Source organism: Sebastes fasciatus, chromosome 23, assembly GCF_043250625.1.
Source record: "Sebastes fasciatus isolate fSebFas1 chromosome 23, fSebFas1.pri, whole genome shotgun sequence".
NCBI lineage: Eukaryota > Metazoa > Chordata > Actinopteri > Perciformes > Sebastidae > Sebastes > Sebastes fasciatus.
Genome location: NC_133817.1, coordinates 5,253,255 through 5,268,810, shown reverse-complemented (window position 1 = coordinate 5,268,810; position 15,556 = coordinate 5,253,255). Strand labels below are relative to the sequence as shown.

At 41.5% G+C, this 15,556-nt stretch overlaps 1 protein-coding gene across 1 annotated transcript in view; it reads right to left on the bottom strand.

Annotated features, from left to right (window-relative positions):
- ntf3 (neurotrophin 3) overlaps window positions 1-12,800 on the bottom strand; it is a 43,554-nt gene extending 30,754 nt beyond the window's left edge. Inside the window, exon 1 of the mRNA XM_074625795.1 lies at window positions 12,620-12,800. Coding sequence (XP_074481896.1) covers window positions 12,620-12,637 — 18 coding nt within the window. The 5' untranslated portion in view covers window positions 12,638-12,800. The remainder of the gene's footprint in view (window positions 1-12,619) is intronic.
- Window positions 12,801-15,556: the final 2,756 nt, after the last annotated feature.

Sequence of the window (15,556 nt, the reverse complement as noted above, 5' to 3'; positions counted from 1 at the left end):
GTCAACAGTCTGCTTCAGTTCACTTTGCCACCCAGAACACTTCAGCAGCCGGTTTCACTCATTAGATCAACTTCTCCGTTTGAAGCGCGGCGGCCTCGGATAAACAGGAACACGTTTCGATAACATAGTGCTCGGTATGATGTTACCTGCATACTGTGGACTCTCAGTGGTACATGGTAACTTACTGTCCTCCTGCAGCAGTACTACGCTTTCTCTGTAAATGTGATTCAGACTTAAACGAAGTGTGTAGCATTTAGGGGGATCTAATGGCAGAAATGGAATATAATATTAATAAGTATGTTTTTTATTAATACGAGTATAAGGGCCACATTGAAGGAAAAAAAATCTGAGATTATGAGGATAAAGTCATAACTCTACGAAGATAAAAAGAGGTACATTTCTCCATCAGGTCCAATAACTTCACAAGATGCTCCACGTTCCTCATTTTCACACAGGCGTCACGCTGCTCTATTTCCCCTCTAAAATAACAAGTAAAATTGCTACTTTATAATATTATGACTTTATTCTTATAATATTACGACTTTTTTTTTCTCGTAAACTTCTGACTTTATGCTCATAATATTGTGACTGTTTTCTCGTAAAAATTATGACTTTATTCTCATAATGTAATATAACTTTTTTCTGCAAGTGAATCCTCGAGGCCGTACACACGTGTTGAATCCATTTCCTTCCTCATAAAACATTTGCAAAGCCAACTTTCTTGTGTATAAATTTTGGGGTGACATTTTTATGGCTTTATTAGGGATGACAGTGAAAAGAGGAGAAAGAGAGAGGGAGTGACTCAGATAGGGAGACATTGTGGTTTATGGACATTGTTGTCTTAACCCCTTAAGCCAAAGGGGCACAGCACTAAATAATAAGTAAAACGCGTACGGAACAAAAAACATGTGATAATCCTAACGTGACAAACGTCAATAAAAAACAAAACATAAATGTATATCTGGAGGATCAGACATGCAAAAGCACTGACACGCATTGGAAAGAGCTGCACTACTCAGGCTGTCACGTTATACACTTACTGCTCAGGACATTCACCGTTTACCGTATATGCACATTTGAATGAATGCAGCTATTTGACTATTGGCTATTTGGCATGAAGACTATATTTGCCTTTGCATGTTACCGTAACAGCTCTGTTGACTTGTGTCTCATTCAATGGACTTCCAGTACAAAGGAGGTCATGCTTTTCCCCACATCTCTTTCTTTTGTTTACATGCAAACAAACTAACCACTGCTGTCCAACCACACGCATTGTGGCAAGAAGTCCTGCTGCATTGTATCAAAGCGATATTATGAGGTTGGGTTTTCTTCCCCTCTGGTTTTACTAATAGTTTTACCGACCATAAAGCTCTTGGCAGTTCAGTGCTGAGCTCAGAGATGCGACAATGAAGCCCCAACTAGTTCTACAATTAATCTTAATTTGTGCATTGATCCTTTCGAGTAAACAACAGAAACAGAATAATCTGTAAAATCTGGTTTGTATTGTGCTTTAGTACTTAAATAGAGGAGCTTGTAAAACCACAAAATGGCCATATTAAGATGAAAGGTCAAGACACGCAAGACTGATATCACCAAATAGCTGCAACAGACTTGGTGAAGGTCGTAAAAATGCACAAAAATAGGTTTTGAGTTGATTTTTTTGGACTATTTTTGATCTAATGCTTTGAAAAAGGCTTGTCCACAGATTAAGCATCCCATTACCTATCAGTTCTAAGCAGGAACATCAGGATTCCCAACCCCGTCGCCATGCAAGAACACTGATAGCCAATACGTTCAGTCCCAACTCGTCAAATACCGCAGCTTGATCAGTGGCCCTAAGCTTCAAACTATGAAGCTTTAGGTACCCCTTTATCGTCAGTTTTGGACTCAGGGACGGCGTGTCAGTTTCCGCTCGTTACATGCATAGTGTCTTTTCAAAATAAACTTTGGTGTTCACAGGAAACGTACAGTGTTTGGTCGTTACATGCATAGTGTCTTTTCAAAATAAACTTCCATTGTAGGTTTACTTAGTTTTTAGCTTTACTTATGCAACAAAACTACGTGATTAGGTTTAGGCAAAAAAAACACTTGGTTATGCTTAAGAAAAGATCGTGGTTTGGGTTAAAATTAGTAAGTTTGTTACGTTAAATAACTACGCGTTTTACATGACTGCAGTTAGTAAAGTCCGGATGATACGTAACAAAATTTAACTCAGGTAAAATAACTCAACGTTGACGTTTCACACGGACAGTGGTCTCCTGTCCTGTGTTTGCTTATTCCGTTCATCCTCATCCCCCCAACTGCCCTATGCTGACTTTTTCGGTATTTAAATTACGTCAGTTGCTCTGACGTTATGACGCGGATGGGTTTACATTGGAGTACGTTGATAGCCCAGTGCATGTCATACAGATGCTAAAGGGGTGCCTCGTTGCGTCGGTATCAGACGCAGAGGGTCACTGAGGGTCAAGCTGCGGTACTTGCTGTGTTGGGAGTGAGAGTTGAGGGTTGACAAGGCGTTATAAAAAGCTAATTTAAAAAAATATACACCCAGCAGCAACACCAGGCTCCATTCTAGAGAAAACAGGAAACCTGTGTTGCCCTCACAATAAGGTGCAATAAGTTCTTTTGGATTTCAACCTCTGCTACCCTCCACCATCCACCATCCCCAGACCTTCACACCAACACACTCTGAAACGTCAGAGCTTCCAACCAGCACATGAACGCACCACATTGGCACACTTTGCTATTCACCAAATATTTGTCAAGGTTGCATAAATGTCTAAAGGCAACATGATGATTACATATAATGTCAGTATTCATACAGAGCTTTATAGCAGTACTGTATCTGATTATGGTCACAATAAAGCCATGTGAATTTGATTACCTATCTCAAGCTCTACAACATGACTTTCACGCTGTGTGTAAACATACCTGCCATAAAGATAAAGAAAACCATGTATCTCCAATTTTAGTGATTTTGTATTTTTCAGATAAACTGAAGGATTACAGTTCTTTTTCCCACTGGACAGAAAAATCCGCTAACACCCACTAACATCTGGCTTTTGTCTTTAGTGGGCACGGTTACAATCGGCATTCATTTATCGGCTCCAGCTCCAATCAGCAGTGATGGAAACATGAGACCTGGGTGGACACAATACTTTTTGCCCATTTTCTGGCGCATTGAAGTGAATATATAATAAACAAAATCAACAGGGTTTTGGACAATTATTATAATTTATTAACGTAGAAAACATACATTTAATAAGCTCTCCTCAAAGCCACCAGACTGCAGTCAGACAACAGTAATTTTACCTCGCTTCACACTTCATTCAAACTCGACAGAAATAAAGTAATAATACTAGGGGTGTAACGATTCATCTACTACATCGATGCATCGATTTATATTCCTACGATCCAACTACATCGATAGGTACTCGGCAAGTTGTCCTTCACGGGAAACGTATATCAATATTAAATCGATTTGAAACGCAAAAATCAATTGTATCGATACTAAGGATTTGCACTTTGTATTTAAGGACGACAAACGTTATATGAAAGTGTTTTTTAGCACTTTTATTAGGAAAGAAATTAATCGTATTGTATCGTATTGCTCTAGATGAGCCAAATATCGTCCTTGAATCGTATCGGAACCATGGCAATCGTATCGTATCGTTGTAAAAACGTGTCATTACACCCCTAAATAATAATAATAAAAAACGATTTTGTTATTCTTCCACTGTTCCAACAATCACCAGCTCTGGATTGAGAGTTTGAAAGAGAGACTGAATAAGTAACAGATGTATAAACGAAGAAGTAACCAACATAACATTTTCACAAAAATATGACATTGAATGTGACCCATCAGAAAACAAAAACAAAAGGCTACTCATCTATTGGCAATGGGAATGAAGTCTTTCGCCTAATTTTAGCGTGTTTATCTGTTTAAAAAAACTTTTTATCTTTTCAACTCCAATCCTCACTTCCTCATGTTTAGGGTTAGGATTTTGGCTTCGAGGTGAGGATTAAAGTTAGGATTAGTCTCATGTTAGGGTTTAGAGTTTAACCAAATGAGAGGACAAGTAGGGATTGGGTTTGTGAGTTTAAACTCTAAGCAGCAGGTTTCCCCCTCAGGCCGCCTGAACATCTGTCAGCTCAAATATCAAAGGTGGACACTAATTTTGACACATCGGTCCACGCAGATGTCACCTATAGGCATCGCATTCTATAAGAAGAGAATGAAGATGGACGCTCCCGAGTATTTTGAGCTGTGATTATAACAACAGGTGGTTTCAGACGCTGGAGCTGTGCCTTTTTTTTTTCTCAGTAAAGCATTGAAAAGCTGTTTTTCAAAAAGGGAATCCATCACTGTAAACATTCCTCTCTGCCTCTCTGGTATTGCTGCAGTGAAGGAAACACAAGTCCTTTAACACAAAGCTGGTTTTTCCAGCTTTTTCGTGGAGGTGATGTAAGAGAAGTCAAAGGCAGTAAAACTATGTGGCCAAAAAAACAACGTCTCCATGTCCTGTCCTATAGAGGCCTTTTATTTTGCAGATTTGGGAATCACTCTGATTGTGTAAATCTCTGCTGAAAATGACAAGTCTTAAGTAAATTTGATTTGACTTTGGTTGTACTTTCATAGTTCTAATTAGGAAACGGTAATCGCCTTACTGGCAAAGGGCCCCAGATCTTAATCTATTATAATCACAAAATATAATCCTATATCACATTGGATAAGGCATAACCTTTTCAGAAAACCATCTGACTCATCAACAGGAGCATGTGTAACTTCTTTGGCAGAGGGAATAGTTCAGAAACTGTATTTAAGTACAATTTTGAGGTACTTTTTTATGGTACTTTATACTTCTATTCCACGACATGTCAGAGGGAAATATTGTAGTTATTTTCTAAAGGTGAGAACAGAAGGAGTGGATCTGGTCTGCGCTGCTTTTGTCAAGGAGTAATAAAGTTTGCCGGACTACGGAGCCTTGTTGTTTCATAAATATAAGCGCAACTCAACCCGGTCTGCACAACGTGATTGGTTGATGCCTTTATCGGCCCCGTTCCAAAAGAAAATTGACGCTTTTTCGTCACGTAATATTTGCGTTATTTGTGAAAGTATTCATCACGGATACAACAGTACTAAAGAAATATATTGACATACCAATTAATCGCACATCGTCTTTTACAAATTTGTGTAAGAGAACTTTGTTTTGTCTTCTTTTATAAACCATTAATGGTCTCACAAACCCTCAGATTTGAAGGGGCCCAACCCCCTAGATCGGGAACCACTGGAATAAAATTGCTTACTGTGTATACAAACTAGCTCCACCTGAACCAGCTACAACAGTGAAATGCTATTTACACACATTTACAATAAAATAATATACATATATCTCAAGATATCATCATTTTTATGCAGAACATGTACTTTTTGCTGATAATAATTTTACTTAAGTAAATGATCTGAATACTTCTTCCACTCCTGGTATTGATACAGTTAACACATAAGCAACATTACAGTTTCTATTAATATGTTTAATGGGTAACTGAATTTGAATTAAATACATAAAAGCCAGTGAGCCCCCAATGCTGAAAATCCAAACCACCTCCACGGGTGAGATGCATTTGAACAAATGAACTATATTAACTACAAACATTTGACTGTAATGAGTCTCCAGTTCATTGATAAGATCTGCATAAACAAGAAACAAATATTTTTATATGACTCCTGCCAGGAAACTTGCAAATAAACAGGAAGTCGTTAATTTGAATAGTCACCTGATACCCATAAAATGTATTATTAGCACACTGGTGGACAGACAAGAAGCTACTGTCAGATTGATAGGATTAAAATGATTGATGAATGCATTTTACTGCCAAGTTTAAATACAATACAGTGTCAGATCTAGGCTTGAGATGTAGTTTGACGCGGGTATAAAAGATGCAGACCAACATACACACATAGATGTAGCAGTACGCTACGTAAAAACATAACCGGTCGGTAAAAGCATATCAGTAAATACGGGAATTCATCCCAGTTGACTCTATATCGGTAATTAACTGTATCAGGATCGGGATGTTATCAGGAGGTCAACGAGTCTACCTTTTAATGTGGAAACAGAGAGAGTGGAAAGAAGAACAGGCTGAGAGAGGAGAGAGGTGGGGGGGAGAAATGAGGGACATAAAGATCCAGACGGTGAATGTGAGGGAGATAAAGAAAATCGTTGAGACAGAGAGGCAGATTACCGGGTCAAAACGGACAGAAAGAGGAGGGCTGGACTGTCATATGACCGAACTGCTGGGAAGGCCGAGCCTCACCTTGGAACCACATGATCTCTATCTGCTCTGTCTCAGGGAATTGTGGGAAGGAGAGCAACTTCTTTTTTCTGCGCTAGGATTTCAGTTAAGATTTAAACTTGTTTACATCAGCGTAAGTGTTTAGGTTACAGGTTAAAGGAATGAATTCCCTAAATGAATGTCCTGACATGTGCGTTTCTTCACTGTGCCGTCTCCACAGAGCACAGGACGGCCGTCTAATCCAAATCCTTACAGTGTGTTTTGCTGTACTACAGCCATAAGAATGTGCGGCGTATAAACAACTCGGCTAAATGTGTAAACCATCTCGGAGCAGGCGGTGCCGGGAAACTGCGACCATATAGAATGAGGGCAACAGCTTGATCCACACAGAATCAACACGGGGTAGTAGTAAGGGAAAGAAATACAAACTTTCCCCTAAAAATGAACATCTTTGCCTCGCTCATCCTTTTGGAATGAAGCATCCCAGACCTGCAGTTTACTTCACAGAACATCTTCGTATTTGATTTAAAGGACTTCACTACCCAGAATTCTCACCTGATTTGACTGTTATCAGGTCGTTAAATAGGCATTAGGGGCCTAAAAGTGAAAGTGAAACTCAAAAGCAACACATTCTTACATGTAAAACTGAATAAAACGTCATGTTATGAACACAAACAAAAATGATTCTTTAGGTTTAGGCAACAAAACTACAACTTCTTTAGGTTTGGGCAAAAAAACTACAACTTCTTTCTACAACGTCTTTAGGTTTAGGCAAAAAACAGTTAGGTTTAAGCAACAAAACTACAACTTCCTTAGGTTTAGGCAACAAAACTAGAATTTCTTTAGGTTAAGGCAACAAAACAGTTAGATTTAGGCAATCAAACTACAACTTCTTTCTAAAATGTCTTTAGGTTTAGGTAAAAAAACAGTTAGGCTTAGGCAACAAAACAACAACTCCTTTAGATTTAGGCAACAAAACATCATGTTTTGGGTTCAAATATCTATAAACACGACCACACATCCACACGTAGGATTGTTTTCACACTGGATGCAAATATTGGTCTCCTGGGTGAAAGTCCTGTGTTTTGTGTCCCATCCATTTTCCCTAACCTACATCCCTTATGGAGTTTCACACTGTCTATACTACAGCTCCTGACTTCCGCTTCTGCTTTTGTCATAATTACTACGGTGGCTAGAGGTCGCTGTCGTCTTCTTTTGTACCTTTTTTCTATGATCTACCATGTGGATAGATGATAAAACCTACTAGTGGGTGTAGTAGGCCCCTATTTACCCACATCTATGGGGCTTACAGCTACTAATAACGCCTATTTACAGCCTGACAACAGTCTAATCGGCTGTAATTCTTGTAAATGTCACTCATGTTCACTAACCTCCTAGAAAAAGGCCCTACAAACCCTTAAGGTGCTTGACCTCAGTATAGTCTTGCAAACACCCATTTGACACAAATCTATTAGAGAAGTCCTTCAGCTCCACTTGACTTTAATTACAAAACCCTTCAATGTCTTGAAAAGCCCAAACAACCTGAAAGAAACATTTGTTTGCAGAGTGATGTGTGGAAATGGGTCGGACCTCGGGGATGTAAAAAGTGGTGCTTTGAAGGGGACATGGGTCTAACTGTACACAACCACTGTGGCAATTAGATAACATTAGTGTTTAATTAACTCTCACCCACCAACGTTTTTCCTCTTTCAGCGTTTCCATTTACTAGAAACATCTAAGTCAAAGCTTGTGACCGGATAATTTGGACTTGTCAGACTAGATTTTGACAAATGCAGCACAAATGTGACTAGAAAATAAAGTGTCTCTTATGAGTTTGGATCAGGATCTGAAATCAGATGATCCTTGGGTCATGGGTGTCTGGTTAGCAGTTAAAGGATAAGTCCACCATTTTTTCAAGTCTGCCTTAAAACAACAGTCAGGTGCCCGTATGGACATTGAAATAGTTTTACTTGTCTTTAATCATTCCACCAGTTCAGATCTCTTTCCAATGCACTTCCAATGTAAGCGATGGGGGAAAAAGTCCACAGTTCTCGTTCAGTGTATTGTAAAGTGTATCTGAAGTTAATGTGAGGCTTCAGCAGTCTGAGTTGAACAAATTGGGTGATTATCTTCCAAAGTAACTGTCATGCAGGGATGTCACGAGAACCGATAGTTCGGTACCAAGTCGAAGCCAAAATTCAGAAAACAAGACGTTACTTGTTTTTCTACAGTCCTGCATCAGGGCTCGAGATTAACAGCATCTAAAATACGACACAGTAAACTCACTATCGATACCCTATTTTTCCCCTGATAATGCTGCATTGTGAACAACAAATACATGTTGAAATCAGAGGGTCAAAAACTTGTTAACATTAGCTGTTAGCAGCCGGTGGGCTCCTGCCGAGCCAACAGCTAACGTTAAAGGTGCACCGAGGGTGGGTGCTATACTTCCGCAATGGCGCCTTCAGTTGGGACGGCGTTATCAGCTGTAACCGCCGTATGAGAGCAGTGCAGAGCGGCACCCGTGAGCTAGCCAGTGGGGCACGCTCACATGGACTAAAAGGCATGCATGGCCGGCCCGGCTATGTCAACAAAGCACAGAGAAGCTCGGATTACAACACACACATAGACGGAGATTGACTTCATTCTCTGCTCAGGTAGACATTACTCCTCTATATCTTTACATAGCAAATAGTTGTTTGCTGCTATATTAATGCTCTGGATGTCATATATAGCACCTTTAAAAGAGCTTGCATTGAGTTTCATTATGATGTGTTCAAGATCTATTCAGTAAAATGAGGTAAACTGAGGTAAATTCTACCGTAATGTGTACAAAAGTAATCTTGTAAAATGTAGTTTCTGGCGAGAAACTTGAATGAATCCAGTTGTTTGAAGAAGATGTTTTCACAGCAATATAAAATGTATATTAGAGAGGGAATTATGACCTGTTTAACTTCCTAAAACTCGCTCTAAGTGTTTATTTTTTTGTTTTTGTTTTAATCGTGGTATCGAATTGGTATTGAGAATCGTGGAATTTCACTGGTATTGGTATTGACTACTACATTTCTGGTATTGTGACATCCCTACTGTCATGTCAGTCACTAAAGTTCCTCTTACCATCCCTTCACCGCAGCTCAGCACGGAAACACTGTCCAGGAAACAGGGAGAACAAACTGTATTAAAAAGATTAACTTAGGAAGAAATCCACTTGATTTGATTGACCATAAGTAAAGTTTAAATAGACTTGGGAACATATTTAGTTATGAAATACAATTCTCATCCTGTTGTCCATTGAGTAATTCCACTGCTTTTGTTATGTTTACATTTGTTCATTGAGTAAAATGAGTCCAATAGGTTCAGGTTCTTTTCCTGACTGAGCTGTCGGGACTGTCTTGTATTTGGTGATGTAATCAAACTGGATTTTGTTGTGTTTGGGGAATTGTAAAAAATTCTGAAATGCCAAGTGTAAGTGGAATCACACGCAGTGATACAGCTTGAGGAGAGGTGGAGAAATGTGAAACATCACATGCTGAGTGAACAGATTTCTGAAACAGGGAGGTTCAAGGACACTAGAAGTTCCGGTCAGTCCCTCTGGAAAGACCGCTGTTTCCTCTTTAAGGCTGATATTCTAATCCAGCGGAAAATCCTCAGTGACCAACATTACAAGTAAAACGGTACAAGGGAAAGTAACCTCACACCTATCATCTGTTTGTTTGTTTATTTAATCCTTTAATTACAAAGGGAAAGTATGGTACGGCAGTGTGGCAGGTACACCTTTTTACACCTGAAGCTTCCGAGCACACAACCAACAACTGAAGCAGTTTAACTGCCAGAGAGAGTGAAAACTTTCCTTTATTTTCCTCACACATTTTCTCCGTTTGTCTGGGATTTTGAACCAGCAACACGCTCCGTAAACCTCAAAGCTAAGATTGATGTTGTTTATTTGTGTCATTTGGTGTTGCCGGACGAGTCCTGCAACATAAACGCAAGAAACTGGTAACAAACGAAACAGGAAGAGGGAAAGGAAGAGTACAGCAGATAGAGGCGGGGAGTTGGACACCATAGCGGTTGGAATGCAGAGCCAAAGGGGACAACAGGAACTCTCCATAGTAACATTATCAGTTTATTAAACCACCTGGGAGACGTTTTGGCCCCCTTCTACCCCTTATCTGCTTTATGTTCTCCCCACGAGCCCGGCCCCCTAATCTGTTCTCACCACCTCGCACCTCTTTTTCTCCTGCAGTAAAACACGAAGCGAACGTTGTTAAACTGACTCGTTGCAGCTGCACTGCACCCGGAGCTCCAACAACAGCCCACAGCTGTAGTAGAAAGCTTTTCTCAGGGCGCCTGGGAGGCCATTTTTTTTACTTTACTCAAGTGCCCTTAAAGGGAGTTACAGAATGGAACCAGCCCCCTCTCTCTCTCGCCTCCTTCCTTGCGTCCTAACTTCCTTGTTCCTGCCAAAGCGTATTGAAGGAGGCTGGGACACAGGCGGACACGAGTCTTGGGTGTGGGGTATAACACATGCACAGTGTAACTGAAGCTGCAGTCGTGCGTTGCCATTGGCTCAATTTCGGCATACCAGATTTTACTGCGCATGTGTGGTACCCCAAAGACATGATGCGTTCATGACGTATGACCTAGCCTCGTTCAAAAGGCCTTGGTTCCTGCTGTGTGCCTCAAATCCGCCGCTGCCTGCAACAGCTGCTCCGGCTGCGGCCTCTGCGTGCACGCACACACATAAGTGGAGTCCCACAGCAGCAGGAAAGCATCCACAAAAGGCTCAAGACGCCCACTGATGCGCGCCATTACGCAAAGCTGCCCAGACCACATGTCATATCAGACATGTCCAACTGCACCGCAGCACTGTTGAGGCCATTATGCAGAATTGTCTCCATGTTCTGTTATCAGACTGGACACACAGGCACGCTGGCAGCATGAGTATTTTTGGGTTACTAGGCTATTTGGCTCTAATCCGCTCTAATGGGCGGCTGTGGTTCAGAGGGTAGAGCAGGTTGTCCACCTATCGGAAGGTCAGTGGTTCGATCCCCGGCTGCTCCGGGTCACATGTCGATGTGTCCTTGAGCAAGACACTTAACCCCAAATTGCTCCCGAAGGCATAATGTGTGAATGAGTATTAAGATTAGCTCCTGATGGGCAAAATTGGCACCTTAGTAGCCTCTGCCATCAGTGTATGAATGTGTGTGAATGGGTGAATACTGACATGTAGTGTAAAGAGCTTTGAGTGGTCGGAAGACTAGAAAAGTGGTATATAAATGCAAGTCCATTTACCATTTAATCCCATCAACATTCAAATTCCGGTGTCTGATGGGGAATTTACCCCTGCACGGTTGAGGGAATTTTACAAGGTGTAAAATTGATCCACACATGCACTCCCTTTAATGCAAAACACACTATAACTCCTAATCTGCACAGAAAAGCTCCATAAAGTGAGGAAAACGTAAATTTTTTTCACATCTTATTTGGCTTCATTTAAAAAAGTTTCCCCCATAAACAAATTATTTAGATGCATATGTCCAAAAAGAGAGTTTAGGACAGGCAGAACACGTTGGAGAGGACTTTTACGCGCACCGAGGCGCACACAGGTTCTCTAATTTACATGCATGCACAAACACATATGCACGCATGCACACTGGGAAGGTGCGATTCAACGCATATAGTCCGTCTGCCTTTTGTGTTGCAGAGTGAACTGTGACATATCAGCTTTCACTCCCGCTAACAGCGAGTCGAGGCTCAATTAGCGCGTCGGTAATCCAAAGGTACAAGCTGAACCACATCTGAACCGTCTCCGTGCGCACTGAGCACAGTTCCGCTTCCCTCCTCCAACACGCCTTTGATCAGACTCCTGAGTGCATGTGAAAACAAACAGCGGGAGTCTCTAATGTTTGTGTGCGTAAGCGAGCCAGAACCCAACCCTTCTGTGTACCTGTGCGCACAGAAACACAGAGACAGAGTTTGGTTCGCCAAACAATTAATTAATTTTTTTAACTGAAGCTTAAAGGAAGTCCCTGAACACATCATGCATCTCCTCTTTTGTTGTACAAAAAGGTAAATATTTAATCTGGAGCACTTAAAACCAATTTAGACGCTTCTGTGGTGCCAAATCCTGCCAGTTTCCAAAAAACTTTATGAAAGCTTCTCATGCAACTCCAGCAACTCCAAAGCTCTCCAAAACTTTGTGATTCATCTTTTCTAAGTGAAAGTATTGAACACTTCGGGTCAGTCTCTTGTCACTCCACTCGTGTCAGATTCCTCCACGAAGCACCAGAATAGAAGCGAGTAAAGAAGCAGAAGTTCCTACCGTAATAAAGGTAACCATAGCATCGGCGGGTTAGTATCCGACAGAGTCGACATGAAGGAGATTAATCTGTAGACAGAATCCTTTTGAGGAAAACTTCCCACTTTGTGAGGCTGCCTGTCTGAAACCACACTGGTTCTGATCTGAGTGGAGAGGATCAGGGTGGTGCGTAATGCTCTCTCTCTCTCTCTCTCTGTGTCTCTCTCTCTTTCTCTCTCTCTCCCTCTTTCTCTATTTCTCTCTCCCCTCCTCTCTCTGTCTCTCTCTCTCTCTCTCTGTCTCTCTCTCTCTCTCTGTGTGTCTCTCTCTCTTTCTCTCTCTCTCCCTCTTTCTCTATTTCTCTCTCCCCTCCTCTCTCTCTCTCTGTGTCTTTCTCTCTCTCTGTCTCTCTCTCTCTTTCCCCCTCTCTCTCTATCTCTCTCTCTCTCCCCTCCTCTCTCTCTCTCTCTCTGTGTCTGTCTCTCACTTTCTCTCCCTCTCTCTCTGTCTCTCTCCCTCACTCTCTCTCTCTTTCTCTCTCTCTCCCCCTCTCTCTCCCTCTCTCTCTCTTTTTTTCAATTTTCAATTTGCTCTCTCTCCCTCTCTCTCCCCCTCTTTCTCTCACTCTCTCCCTCTTTCCCTCTCTCCCCTCCTCTCTCTCTCTGTCTCTCTCTCCCCCTGTCTTTCTGTCCCTCTCTCTCTCTCTCTCTCTCTCTCCCCCCTCCTCTCTCTCTCTCTCTCTGGACAACATAATCTACGCCTCTCTCTCTGTTACAGGACAGATGGCTCTTGGTGCATGTTGCTGTAAAGACCTGCCTGCATGCTGCCACTGTCTGTCGGCGGAGCGAGCCTGCTGACATGAATTAGGACACCGAATTAGGAGCGCGTGTGTGTGTGTGCACGCGTGTGCATACGTATGTGTGACTCAAAGCAACCTTTACATCTTTATGTAGTGCTGGCTGACATTTGGCAGATTGCCCCGAAGTTTCAAGTCAAACAGGGTTACATGCCTTTGAGAATAAAAAAAAAAACTTAATGAACTACAAAAGCCCAAAATACAATAAAAAAATAAGTAATTTGCTCTTTAAAAAAAAAGTTTGTACTCATTCATGTGCTCTAAAATCCCTGTTTAATTAAGCTATCATAGGCGCAAACAACAAAGCTATAAAGCTGCTGTAAAGATTTTTTTACCACTCAAGAATCGATAAAAACGATCAATAATACCTCCAAATATGCCACTGGGTGCCCTAGGGGATCTTGCCAAAGGCACCAAATTGACACTGACCTGTCTACCTACCCACCTGCTTGCCTGCGAAACACTCTGACCGTGCACTCATTGCACGTCAGCGGAGTCTTCGACAAAATGGACTTGCTGTCAAGCTGTTAGCATGAGTACTAACAATAGCCATGTTCGTTGTTTACGTTCATTATGATAATTGTGGGAGAGTGGCTTTGGAGGAAGACTGACAGACTGTCAGTGTTGCCGACTTGGTGACTTTCTGGTTAGATTTTTGGAGCTATTGGTGCAAGCACAGACTGTAGATAAGAAGTAGACGTAGACACCGTGACGTCACCCATGGGTTTGTGGACTGCCGTTTTGTAGCTTTCAGTTCAGCATTTTGTCCGTTGCCATCTTGGTTTTTGCAACCAGAAGGGACTCGAGAGGGTGGAGCTAAGTACAACTGAACGCCGAATGAGACATTTTCAGACGACCAAAATGTTATAATTAACTTTCATGAACTGGAAACACACTGTGAAAGGGTTAAAGTTCTAAGACGAAAACACGGACAATAGTCCTGTCAATCACAAGGTAGCCAGGCCATAAAGCATCCCCTGCTTTATGGTCTATTTGACTCTAAATGGGACCATAATTTACTAAATGAACATCATGCTGTGTTGAAGAAGACTTGAAACTAGCGATTGAGATCATAAACTCATGTTTACAATGTTTACTGAGGTAATAAATCAAGTGAGAAGTAGGCTCATTTTCTCATAGACTTCTATACAATCAGACCTCTTTTTCCAACCAGAGTTGCCGCCCCCTGCTGGCTGTTAGAAAGAATGCAAGTTTAAGGCGCTTCCTCATTGGCTCGGAGGTTGCCCACTGGCTGCTGGCTACTTTCATTGGAAAACAGTTGGCAACACTGGGCTGGGTTTTTTCAGTTGGATAATTTTTAAAATCTAGCGTACACTTGCTGGTTTCTCCAATGTTGCCGACCCCAGCTTTAATCAAGTGCAGTAGTTCTAGTTGCCTAACCATAAGCAAAGTTCAACCATAGAGGTGGCAGATAAGAAAACACTAACGTGTTATTATCGCGTTAACTTTGACAGCCCGACTCTAATGTGAATCATATTGTAAAGCACAAACAAATGAATGATTTTGTCATTTATGTATCTGCTCTAACGGACGTCACTGTGTTGTTGTGAACACAGCTGATTCTCCAGCAGACGCACATGGTTTAATTCCATGGATGCGTACTTGTGCGTTCAAGCTTACGCATCCTTTTGGACAAACTCGTCTGTTTTTGTGTCTGAGCCGATTCACAACCCAAGACATCAAAAACAGACCTGGCAGCGTTTTGCGGTTCTTAGCTGCACATCTGGTCTTCCTCCTCCATCTCTTGTCAATCTCATGATAGCACATCTGCTAAAGCTATGAATGCTTTCTTATTGGCAAGCGCACACAGGCAAGATCCGACCTGACTGATAATTGGACAGGTGGGTGGTTGATGGACTATTATTATTAGACTCTAACAACAGCACTTAAAGATCTGCCAATCAAATAGCTGCAGTTAGATTTAGACTATGCTGATGGAGATTAAGGTTTTCACCATTATAGGGTTTGAGCTCGCCAAAACGCACCCGTAAAGGCCGATTTATACAGTCTGACAGAGGGTTTGCATGAAAGGCTAAACCGAGGGCAAAAAAAAGCCTCCCTCCATGAGCAAATTCTCCAAATGT